Genomic DNA, 12,423 nt, shown 5'->3' with positions numbered 1-12,423 from the left:
GTCCTCTGCAGCTTGTTCACAGCTGAGTTGCTCCATTTTTGTTGGTGGTGACTTTCTTCTCTGTGGAGGCTGAACAGCACTTTGAGAGTAGCTCTGGCAGAAGGAGTAGCCTCTGGGCAAGGGGCCCTGAAGCCATCTTGGGGAAGGTGCCCTCCCTGGGTCTAGCTGTGCTTTCGGCCTCTGAGGCTGCCACTGTGTGCAGTCCCTTCTCGGAGGATGACTGGCACTGGCCGCAGGCTGGTTCCCAGGCCCATGGGCCCGAGGTCGGCTGAACTGCTGCAGCGGGAGCGTGGCCTCCCAGCCTCATCCTGGGAAGGAAAACTTGTCTTCTCAGAACAGAAAGAAAAAAAGTTGGAGGAAGAGGCAGGCTTGTGGAAGGGAGCCACTTGGTTGCAGATCAGGGTCTTTGTTTTCTTCCCGACTCTCTCCCCTTCCTAATGGATGTCCTTCTTTCTGCTACTTCTCATTGCTGGCTGATCTGGGCTCAGAACCACCTGGCAAGTGCTGTGGGCCCATCTGTCTCCCCCTTTTCCTCCTCCTCCCCTTGACTCCAGACGGCAGGTCAGTGTAGGAACGGCCCTTTGGAGAGGGTCTTTTGCATCTGTGAGCTGGCTGACACCCTGCAGGTCAACTCTTGCCACACGCCAGGCCTGGCCCAGCACTGCCTGTGGGGCAAATGGAAGCCCACTGTGGGCCCACGGAAGGCTTGGTGAGCCCCTGGGGAGGGTGCTTGGGGGCCAGAGCTGCTTGCTTCTCTGCAGAGGGCAGGGCTGCATCCATCTTGGTCCCTTCCTCAGGCAGAAAGCTGGCTTGGAGAGTGTAAGGCAGGATGCAGAGCACCAACCTGTGAGCAGGGCACCAGGACAGGCCTCAAGTCCGTCAGCTTCTTCCAGTACCTTCCCTCATGTGCTCAGCCCTGGCCGTGGAGGCTGTGGTCACCTCGGGTCTCCAGGCCTCAGGGGAGAGTTGCTATCAGTTATTAAAGAAAGACCCCAAATAGTCTGTCTAGTGATGACGTACAGGAGACGGAATGTGAGGTCACCCAGTGCCGCTGTTCACTGTGAGCAGGCCCAGTGGGGTGGCTTCAGCTTCCCAAAAGCTTCAAGATGACAACAGGAAAGGTGGGAAATAATTCTCTTGTGTTCTAATCAGACAAAGGTGACAACGCGGGAGGTTTAAGATTTAAAAATAATCCAGTTGCAGTGACAATGATAGACAAGCCTATCATTTCAGCTACTAGGGAGGCAGGAGGGTCTTAAGTTCAAGGCCAGCCTCAGCAACTTAGGAAGACCCTGTCTCAAAATGAAAAGTAAAAAGGGCTGGGGATGGAACTCAGTGTTAGGGCACTTGCCTAGCATATGCGAAGCCCTGGGTTCACTACCCAATACTGCAAAAAAAAAAGAAAAAAGAAAAATCCATCAATTCCTGGTACCACCCAAACAAATCAATTAAATTACATAAGAAAGAAAACCTGATTCTGGGGATGCTGGGAAATGTGCAGGCACAGGGCACTTGAATCTGGGAGCAGGTGCCTGAGGTACAGTCCACCCTGGCCCTGAGCTGGTCAGCAGGGAGGACAGAAGGTCTCAGGCCTCAGGGGAAAGTCACCAGGGTCTTGGAGCCCTGGGTGTCATGGCAAGCCAGAGGAGAGCCTGTAGGCGCCACTCTGGGACCTGGTGAGGAGCCAGAGAACAGCCTCATCCTGCCCTCCTACAGGTCCTCATAATGGCCCTCTCATTCTCCTTTTCAGAAAACAAAATGCTGGTGACAACGTGACTATCCCTACACCAGAGAACAGTGTAGGAAAAAGAGTAAAAGCCCTGACAAGCTTTGAGCAGTTCCCTTTCCAGGCTCTGGGGCCCATGTGCCCGGGAGAGACTGCCCAAGGCACGGCTGTGCCCACACTGGCAGCCATGACGGTTGGTTCCCCTCCCTGCTCTGCCTGGGGCTCTCGTTGGTGCTCTTCCTTCTCCTGGCCTAACATTAGCTGCTGCCATGGGAAGGGAGCCCAGAGATTTGACCCTGGAGCTCTGTGCTCCCCCGACTCCTTCCCGCACGCCCACGCACAGGACAAGGGCTTGTTCCCTCGTCTCCAGAGTGACCACCTCCCTTGGCAAGGCCTGCTTCTCTCCCCAGCAAGTCTCCCAGCCCTCTGTAAAGTCTGGAGACCAGAGGGAGCTGGCAAGTGGCCGCTTCTGGACAGAGGGCAGTGTGCGGCTCTGGGCTGCTTGACTTCCCCTTAAGGACCCACTGCAGTGTTCTGGAGGAACTGATCCTGGAGAAGAGTGGGTGCTTCCTTCTGCGCTTGTCAGGTTAGGAAGCCAGGGCTTGACCGAAGTTCCGACTCAGAAGTACGCAGCAAGTCTGGGAAAGCCTGGTGCCTTTCACCCTGGACTGGCAGAGATACCAGCGCCCTCGAGCCTAGGTGTCCCCAGAGCCTTGGAGTCTGGGCTACCAGATCTCCATCAGCATCTTTGAGAGTCCCAGGATGCTGTTCCATTCTCCACTTCTTGCTCTTTTCTTGGGCCTGTATCTCCCTTCTGCTTTCTATTGCCATAGTTTCATTTGTTCAGAGCGTGGGTGCTCTGCTGTCCATGCCCCCCACCCCGCCCCCAGTGTATGGGTGTGAGCTGTTCCTTGTACACTGTGTCAGGAGAAGGAAAAAGTGACTCAATTGCTTTGGTCCATAATCTGCAGAAAAAGTTGCGAAGGACCATGGATAAGGCCTAGCATTTTCTGAATGGGCCAATTCCTCATTTGGAGCCTTGTGTCTTTAAGGCAGAGTCTCTTTCTTTAGTTGGACAAATGACTCAGAAACCTTGATTTCTTCTCTAGCTTTTGCCTTTCCTATGAGTTTCTGATTCCAAAGATCTCGTTTGTGTAAGGAGGCTTATAGAGACAGGCCCTGCCCAGGGTGGGCTAGGAACAGAGACGTGGTAGAGGGATGGGTACAGAGGGGACACATGCTCTTGCCTTCCTTCACTGCAGACCTCAGCCAGAGCTTGGGAGCACTTCTGTGCAGACCCCAGGTGTCTGTGAAGCTTCAGGGGCCAAGCGTTACCTTGGGCTGGTGGGTCTCAGTGCACAGTGATCTGCTGGTTCTCCCTCCTGTGCTGTGGGGCTCAGAGGAGTTGAGGGAAGGACTGACTGACTATGGGAATGGCGGGCGCCCTCCATTTTGTCACATTCTGGGTAGATGGGAATAGGGGCTCTGGTCAACCTACAGGACATCATCGAGTGGTTTGGGTCTGCGTGGGGCCCTGCACTGTCAGAGCTGTTGGGTGTGGCGTGTTCTGGCCTGGCTGCAGTTGGCCGTGCCTCACAGAGGGGGCTTAGAAAGCAAGACAGGGCCCGTCCCACTGGAGGTCCAGCACAAAGCCAGTGGCTGCTCCTTCATCAGCCATGGAGGTTATCTCCAGCCAGCTGACACCCAGGAGCGCTCCCTGGGGCAGTGGCAGATAGCTTGTTGGCTGGAGAAGAGAGCTGACTCTGGCCCCTGAAGAGCTGGGTCAGGCAGCGGGGAGGACACAGAGCCAGTGTGCATGGCAGACTGAGGAAGTGGAGACTCATACCTTTAGGCTCTGATGTCTCATTGGCAGCCATCCTGGTTCCCTGGCCCCTTTGGATGGGGAGTTAGAGGCTGGTGTGGGGAACTTGGGCAGGCCTTGCAGGGGTGGCCCTGCCTCTCCCAGGCTGTGTTTTCTCTGCTTCCTTACTGAGCTTCAACTTTCCAGGAGCCTAGTGATTTGGGGAGGCAGTAGGTTCTGCCTGTGATAAATCCATATCTCTTGTTCTGGTGTCCACTGGGTGGCTGAACTGTGGAAGCAAGACAGGCTGTCAGCCCAGCCCCGGTACCCACTGTGCTGGGATGTTGGGAACAAGACAGACCCTGCCCCCAAGAGGCCTCCACTTCCGGAGCAAAGAATGCACGTGGGACAAGTGCACTGGTCCTGCTGGCAATGTCAGATCCCTAGGGGGGAGCGTGAGAGGGAGGGCACGGACCCAGCCAGGATGCTCAGGTAGGGCCTCAAAGGAGGCCTGGTGACAGTGGGGACACAGTACGCAAAGATCCTGGTGCAAAGGCCCCAAGGTAGCAGTAGCTGGCAGCAGGAGTGAGGAAGGGTGGGCAGAGGGAGTGAGGAGGCGTGGGCTTAGCTCACGTGGGCCTGGTGGACTGTGGGGAAATGGGGTCACTTGGCTTTCTTGCTGGTTGCTGTGGGAAGTTGTTGGAGAGGAATGACTTGGTCTGATCTCTGCTTTAAAAAGATGATTTAGGGTGCTGGGTGAAGAATAGGGGCCAAGGGCACCATGCTGGGTGGTGGAGCTTGGAGGAGTTTGGAGTGCTGAGAGCATTCTTCTGGCTTGGGAAACAGGCAGCTGCTCTGGGGATCTGGAGTAAATGCTGACACGTCCCTGTTGAGCAAGCGAGCAAGCGAGTAAGCGAGCAAGCGAGCGGGGTCCTGGAGCCCCGTGTACTGGCTAGGACATCCTGACACAGGCCTTGACTCCAGCCGATAGTCCTCCTGCCTTGTTTGCAGGGTGGTGGTACCCACTCACGTGTCCACATTCCCTGGACATGTGTGGGTCGGGAGCATCCTGAGATGCCCCTGTCTAGATCATACCAACTCAGTGGAACGAAAGGCCATGGCACTCTCCCATCAGCAAGGCGGGGCTCGGCTCTGCTCTGCTTCCTGCTTTTGTCTGTCAGGCTCCAGGTCATCCTCTGCAGCTCTTGCTCACCAGTGAAGCACACAGGCTGCGACAGCCTTCCTGCTCCTCCTGCTTGCTGCAGTCCCTGTCCTGCAGTAGACTTCTGTGGGCTCCCTGCTGGGTTGCTTTTCCACCTGTTCAGCGCAGGAGGTAGTGATTGTGGTTCCTCACTGTCCTTATATCTGGATGTTTCCTGAGTGCTGGGAACTGTCTCCCTTGGCAGGCCTGGCACCTGGCAGGGGACGGGCCCCATTCTCTCTCTGAACCCTTTCCCTGAGAGTAGGGCTCCTGCCTCGGTCCCGCAGCCTGTGCCCCCATCTGTGATGCTGGCATAGCCCAGTGGGGTCTCTCTTGTTTTTGTCACCCACTCTTCATTGGCTTACTTTGGTTCGGCTTTCAGCTGTGCATCTTGTAGTGTTAACTGGGTCAACTGGGAGGGAGGCAGCTGTAGTTTTCTTTAACACTTTCCAGATATTTCCGTGAATGGCTATAGAGTAGGAGGTTACATCACTTGGAATCCTAGCCTGATAATGTAAGGATTGTTGTCAAGAACTGCCCCCCACAGGTTCCTTCTGGTTGATGAACACCCGCTCAGGTGTTTCCCTAGGAAGCCAGCCCTGACCTCCACCCAGCACGCACGCCCTGGCCCCCATCTCTGTGTTATGTAATGGTTTGTGTACATGATTGTGTCTTCCATGAAGTGTGAGTGCTCCTTCACCTGTAAGTCCCAGGCTGGTCAGGGTGCACACTGAAGAACTGATATAAAAGCAGTGGTGACCAGGTGCAGAGGTCCTTGGATCGGGCAGATGGGGATGGGTGAGGGAGCTCATGACATGCACCCTCTTATCTGGGTGAGTCAGGTGTTCCTAGTCAGCCCCACCCTCCTTGTGGGACTTAAAGGATTGGGCCCTGGGCTCCTGCCCACTTCTCAGCCTAGAAACCTTGCCTGTTCCTGTTATGGGGGAGGGAGGGGAAGCTTTGGGGGCTTCCCTCAGAAGCTGCAGCTAATTTAGCTTCTTGCTCCGTGGCTTGGTCAGCCCCTAGCACAGCCTGCACATAGATGGTTGCCAGTTCCTGTGGGTAGGCAAATGAATGAGGGAGGGAGGGAGTTAGTTTTTGGAATACTTGAGGCAGACTTGCTCCTGGTGCTGATTGGCAGACCCCTGCTCACCAGCAGCCAGAACAGGCACACCTGGATGTCAGGAAAGGAGTTCCCAGAATAGTCCACGCTCAGATTGCTGTGTGGCCATAGAGTGAGTGCAGGGGCGTGGGCTCTTCAGGCCTCCTTGGCCTGTTCTCCACCCAGTGGCCATCAGTGTTCAGTGGAAGCTAGGCATGGGCTGTGAGGGAGGATGGAGGTTGCTCGCAGTGGAAGGGGAAGCTGTTGTGAAAATATGGCAGCCAGGAGTTCCAAAGCCATAGCTCTCAGGTTGCGACCAAATGGAACCAGCGAGTTTCTGTTCCAGTTCGTGAGAATGACGGGGGCCTGTGGTGCTGCAGCTGCAGAGCACCTGTGGAGTGAAGGCCAGCGCAGGAAGCGGCCCTCCTGTCTCCAAGGGGGCTTCTGGCAGTGGGAGAGGGCCCGCTGCTCTCCCTGCCAGGAGGCTCCGCCTTCCCAGCCTCTTGCAGCCCTGTGGTGAAGTTTGTCCTACTCTTTACCATTGAACCTCTCCCTCTCACTTAAGTGGGAAGTCCCCTTGGGTCCGACGTCTTGCGCCTATTAACTTGATGGATCCACCACTTGCTGGAGATGTGGGGCAGAGTCTAGGTCCAGTTCTGTGCAGTTGTCTCTTGGAAAACTTCTTTCCTTTCCCTGATCTAATACCAGCAAAGAGCAGTTTCCCTTTAATTGTGACTTTAGCAAGAGATCAGTGCAGAGTCATGTGTGAACGTGCTTCTTGTGACTTGAAGAGTGAATAGCTTTTCTGGTTGTTTTCAGCACACGCCAAAGAAGATGAGTCAAGGACCTACCCTTTTCTCTTGTGGAATTATGGGTGAGTAACCCCTCGGCCAGGGGCCGTCCTGCTCTGGTTGTCGCAGCCAGGTGAGATGCTAAAAGCACTTTCTGCACACAAGTCCCATGAGAGCCCTGGGGACCCTCTGTGTGTTTTAGCTATTTCCATCCCAGTGGTGCTGGAGTGGTCTGGGGGCTGCTGGGGTGAATGAGTAAGGGACAGAAACTGGAATGTGGTTTTACAAAACCATGTCCAACTCTTAACATTGAGAGTTTCTCTCTGATTACTGTAATTCATGGCATTTTTTTTATTCAGAAGATATAGCTCATGTATAAAGTAAAAATCTCTTATAACCCCAATTCCCAGTGATAACTGTTGATATTTTTATGCACGTTTGTTTTTTTTTTGCATTTTTTAACATAGACGAGTCTATGATGAACATATAATTATATAAAATTGTATTTGTTTGCTTTTTCACTTGGTAGTTCCCGCAGCATGAAAATTATTCATTCCATGCATTTCGATGGTCTGCAGTACTGCATTGTGTGAATGTATCAAAATGTCCTTAACAATATAACTCCTGAGGCTTCTGGGTAAAGGTGCTTTTGAATTTGCTGTTGTCATTATGTGACCAAGTGTCCGAGTCTTGTCTTTCACATTATTCCTTGGAGATAGTTCCCAGGAGAGGAGCAGGGAGGCCAGAGGGAAGGGAACTCTTTCAGGCTCTTGATTCCTGCTGTTGACCTGCCTTCCACAAAGGGTGCCTCCATCTTCTCTTTCCATGCATGTGTGAGTTTCTATTTCTGATAGGGACCAAAACAAGTGACTGTACTGATTATGTGGATTTCTTGATGCTTCAGATGATTGGGCCCAGTCTCTCCTTTTGCCCTCTCTCCATGACTCTCCTGTCCCCCTTTGGGGTGTTCTTCTCCATGACACATCAGCACAGAGACTGGACTTTGACAGTGGCGTTTGCTGCAGGTCTTGGGAGGAGCATATGAAGCTGGTCCTTGCCTTCCTTTCTCAGCCCCTTTCCTGAGTGTCCAGTGTTTCCTTTTCCTTCTTTTGAGGCATTTCCTGTAGCTGAGACCTTGAGCGTAGGGGGTCTGTTGTGGTGCACACTGTGCTGGATGCTCCCTGTATGCTGGATGCACTCCAAGGATGCACTCGTTCACGCGGGTTGAGGGGACCCTCCCCAAGGCCCCTTGGAGGCAGACTTGAACCAGGTGGTGGAGAAGGAAACGTTGCCTTCTCGGTCACATACCACAGCTCTGGGAGAGCTGGGTGGTCCTCTTTGATGCTACCACCCGGAGGAAATGGAACCGGTGATCACCTGGCCTTGGTGTACTATGTGACACACTTCTGAGGCCTGTCCCCACGCGATTGAACACCTCCTTAGTGGTTAACGGTTTTCAACAAACCCTCTGCATCCTGGCATGTGGCCCAGAAGCCTGCTGCCTCTCCTCTTCCTGGGACAGTGTCACCAGTGAGATGCCTTCTTCCATGTTCCCAGAGAGAGAGGGAAGGGATCCTGGCATGCCCAACTCCCAGCCAGTTACTCAGATTGAAATAGCAGGACTGTTAACGTGGGCCATTGGGATGGTGGCCTTGGTTCAAGGCTGTTTGTGCTTTAGGCGTCCCTGGGCTTTATACCGTGTGAATCGTAATAGGGTGAGCCTTCATGGGTGGTGGGAGGCAGTGTTGGGTAGTCACACTGAACTTCTCAGCTTCTCTGAGCCTTAGTTTCCTCATTTGCAAAATGACCATCACGATAGTACCCATGTTGTAGGCTTGTCATGAGGACTCTGTGGCATTCTTTTGTAAAGAGATTAGCACAGGAGGAGCATTCCAAGAGTAGTAAGGAGAGGACTGGTACCTAAGTTGAGGATCCCACTTCCAGAGAAGGGGCCTCCATGTCTAAACAGAGGGACTGCTGTGGTTTTGTTTGGAGAGGGGGTGTGGGTGGGGAAGCTGCCTGTGTAGGGCTGGATTCTCAGGCCCAGAGACCGAGGCAGAGGCCTGGGGAAGGAGGCTTGTGGGCAGATGCTTGGATTACCCAGGATGATCTGCCTAGAGGTGCCACTAGCTTCCCCCTGCCTCCAGCACATTCTGGCACCTTCTGGGAGGGGGTGTGTCAGCAGCCAGAAGTCCCCCCACCCCCTGTGCTGGTGGAAGCTCAGGTTACTCCAGCCCATTACCCCGAGGGTCCAGGTGTTGTGGCCCTGACCTGCTCTCAGGACTGGGAGTGCACCTGGTTGTGAGAGTTCATCTTGGGTGGGGCTGCCTTTCAGTAGTGGGGAAGAGAACACCCTGAGGGACCAGCCAGCCTTTGCGAGCAGTTTTGGGCCCTTCCAGGGCTAGACAATGCTGAGCAAAGATAAAGTGCCAAATTATTATAATCCCCCACCCCCAGCCTGTCTCCTGGAGATAAAGAACTCTAGTGTGGGCCTTGCTCAGTGGAATTCTCCCATGAGGGCTGGGGACAGTTGGCCCTGTGACTTGGGGGTTTCCCGTCACCCCATGTAAGGGTCCTAGCTGGAAACCAGGATGAGTTTGGATTTCTTAAATTCTCTGGAAATGCTGGCAAGTGCATTGGCAGCATGACTGTTGCTGCTTCTTAGAAGGCCCTCTTCTGAGTGACTGGGCCTCCTCTGCTCCCACCCAGATGAAGTACGTTACTAGCATAAGTGCTCACAGCAACAGGTTCCCCCCTCCCAAGTACTTCATGCTTTGTGATTTCGGGCTGGATACCAGGCCCCTCGCCGCCCTCACCCCCAAGTCCAATTTGGTCTTGGTACAAAGAAGTGGTTTTGTGCTTTTCCAAAGTAAAGGAAAAACAAAGCCAGGGCGAGGTGTGCATGGGCCAGAGTGGAGCCTAACCCTGCCTTCTTCTCTGTGCCTGACTGAGGGCCCTTTGGGGCACCAGGCTTGCTCTGTCACTCTGGTCCTTCTAGCAGAGGCCAAGTTTTGTGTCTTGGTTTCTTTTCTCGCCTCTCAGATCATCCCCAACCCAACTTCTGTGCTGAATTGAAATTTCCTCTGCAGACAGCTTCTCTGGGGAAGAGCCATCTACCTGACCATGGACCGTGCCTTGACACAGGAAACCTGGGCCATGCGGCAACTGGGTCAGTTGGCCTGTCTGGGAGCCAGCCTCCTGTTCCTGCCACTGACTCCTGCTGGGTGCAGAGACAGGGGTCCTCCTGGGTTGGGCAAGGCAGTGGCTGCACGTGAAGCCTCAGTTGCTGCTCCATCCGATCCTCTGCCATTTGCAGTGGGGGCTGCTTCTTTATGCTGGCCTGGGGTCACATGTGTACTGGTTTAATCTTTTTCGGTAAAACAGGGCAAGTGGGGTGAGAGCAGCCTCCATTCACCACCCTCAGCTAATTGCAGCCATTAAACGAGTTCTGTGTTGCAGGGACAATGAACACCACACATTCCATTTTCCTCGCCACTCAGGCGAGGAGAAGACCTGGAAATCACGTAAAATGTGAGAAAGCAAAGGCAATGCCAATTATTTCAAAAAGGCCACTAGGAAAAGTCTTGTAAATACAAGTCAATGGACAGAGAACAAAACAATTCATATGCTAAAAAAAATTGGCTGGAAACCCGTAATTACTTTAGGAGTTATGGTGATAAATTATTTATTAATGTAAATGATTTCACAGGCAAAGAACATAGAGGGAACTTGAGCAGAAGGATCATACATTATGTATAAAAAGGAATTGTAAAAATATTACAGCAGCCCTCCTGTGCCGCTCGGCTCAGGTTAGTCGGCATTTTAATCATGAGCCCTTACTTCAGTGTTTAATTACTTGGCTGTTAAAGTCTCCTCCATACATAAGAGGGCTCTTCCTGGGGGCACTCTCTGGACGGATTTCCACAGGGAAACCGTGGACTATGTGGAGCTGCGCAGGATGCAGAGATTATGCTTTGAGATTCAGTAGCTTGCTGTCTTCTGACTTGGCCACTGTTCGTCATCGAGAGTGGAATGTGATCGCACCTTGTGTTCAGGAGCTGGCATTTAGAGGCTGAGTGTTTTGGTTTCTTAGAGCAAACAATCAAATGAATGGAACACAATGAAAAACAGCAAAAACAAAATCAGCTGCTTAGGCCCCACTTTTGGTCTCTGTGGCCTTTTCTGTCTTTCAGAGACGGCCCTTTTGAATGTGGTCATTGGGTCAGGGCCTCCTCTAAGAAACTGCTTATTTCAACATAGGCCAGTGTGAGATTTGTTCTCACTGACTATTTGACATCCAGACACAAGTATGCATATGTACAATTTTTTAAAATCACTTTAAAAAATATTTTTAATTTACCTTTATTGTGGTCTATGACTTTTTTTTTTTTTTTTTTTTTGTGGTACTGGGGATTGAATCCAGGGCCTTGTGCTTGCGAGGCAAACACTACCAACTGCGCTATATCCCCAGCCCTATGTATGACTTTTAAAATCTCTAAAATAGTCCAAGTTTTGTCTGTACAAGGTGCTTTAAATTCTTCCTTACACCATTTATCAGTTTCAGACCGTGTTTCTGGAATAAAGTAGGGAATGGAAGTATACATGGAATGGAGATGGCACGTGATGGCTGTTTACAGTGACAAGTGAGGAAGGGTCCTCCTGGGCTGCCTTTTCACACAGGTTGGGCTGACTTGGGACTGGGAGGACCACAGTAGTGCCAGAGGATAGACAGTGGCTACTGCAGGCTGCCTTTGGGTGCTGTGCCCTCCATGGGGAAGGATGGTCATGGTACATAGCCCCACCGAACTCAGGAGCATGGCCTTGGGATTGCAGGTTAGGTTTAAGTCTGAGCTCTGGTTTGCTAGCAGTGTGTCCATGGGGGAGACTTGACACTGCGCTGAAGCTTGGTTTCCTCATCAGTAGAGAGGAATTGCTGTGACAACTCTTGAGATGAGTAATGTGCTTGGGTCACACACTCATGCTCTTTCCCAGCTTCAGCAGGGAGCCCAGTTCGTAGTTAGTAGTCAGAGTATTAGTTAATGAACAGTTAACCTGCATTTATTGACAGTTTCCCAAAGAACTCTTCCCACTGCCAGTGCCCTCGGTAGGCAGCATAAAGCCCCCACCTTGCTGTGCGCAGCCATCCCTTTCATAAGCTCGGCACACCACGTTCAGGGAGGACTCCAGAGCCATGCACCAGACTGACCTTTCCGTTCCTTCAGAGTTTCGTTGCCATGGTGAACACTAGCTGTTCCCTACACATTTGTGAATGCTCCTGGGGATGAAGGAGGAGGTTCCAGCCAGAGCTGAAAGTTCTGTCCCAGGGCCTTGGTTGGGGAGACTGAGGCCCACACTCCCAGCTCCCAGCCTTGTTTGTTTTCTATACCTTGGCCATCTCACTGGGCCCCGTTTTGCAAGTGCGAAAACTCCCCAGAAGCAGTGGGAGCTGCCATGGGCCAGCCCTGCTGTGCAGCGGAGTGGCGGGCTCTGGAAACCACTCTGAACCCCTGTTTTTGTCCTTACCAGCTTCTTTGACTTCTTTCAGAGTCCTGCAGGTCAGCCTCCTTCTTCCCCAGTTAGGGTCCTGGTGGAGTGCCTCGTCCCTTGTATGAGGAGCTGGGTATCTTGTGTCACTGTCTCTGACACAGCTACTATTTTGCTATCCATTGCAGGCACGCAGGCAAGATGAGGCTGCAGTTGGGCTGGGGAAAACCCGGGGACCTTTCCTCCCAACACAGCTCTCAGTTGAGTCTCCATTCTGGTGACATAAGCAAAGGGGACTTCCAGTGGAATAGGAGCACT

General features: G+C 52.7%; 1 protein-coding gene across 2 annotated transcripts in view; it reads left to right on the top strand.

Moving 5' to 3' along the window:
• The window catches only part of Fam53b (family with sequence similarity 53 member B), a 108,372-nt gene that overhangs the window by 36,623 nt on the left and 59,326 nt on the right, over positions 1-12,423 (top strand). For both annotated transcript variants that reach the window (XM_047552175.1, XM_047552176.1), the window contains one exon: positions 6,650-6,704. In XM_047552175.1, the coding sequence (XP_047408131.1) occupies positions 6,650-6,704 (55 nt within the window). The remainder of the gene's footprint in view (positions 1-6,649; positions 6,705-12,423) is intronic.

Source organism: Sciurus carolinensis, chromosome 5 (assembly GCF_902686445.1).
Source record: "Sciurus carolinensis chromosome 5, mSciCar1.2, whole genome shotgun sequence".
NCBI classification, from domain to species: domain Eukaryota; kingdom Metazoa; phylum Chordata; class Mammalia; order Rodentia; family Sciuridae; genus Sciurus; species Sciurus carolinensis.
The sequence above is the reverse complement of the archived record's forward strand: the minus strand, read 5'-3'. Positions and strand labels throughout refer to the sequence as shown.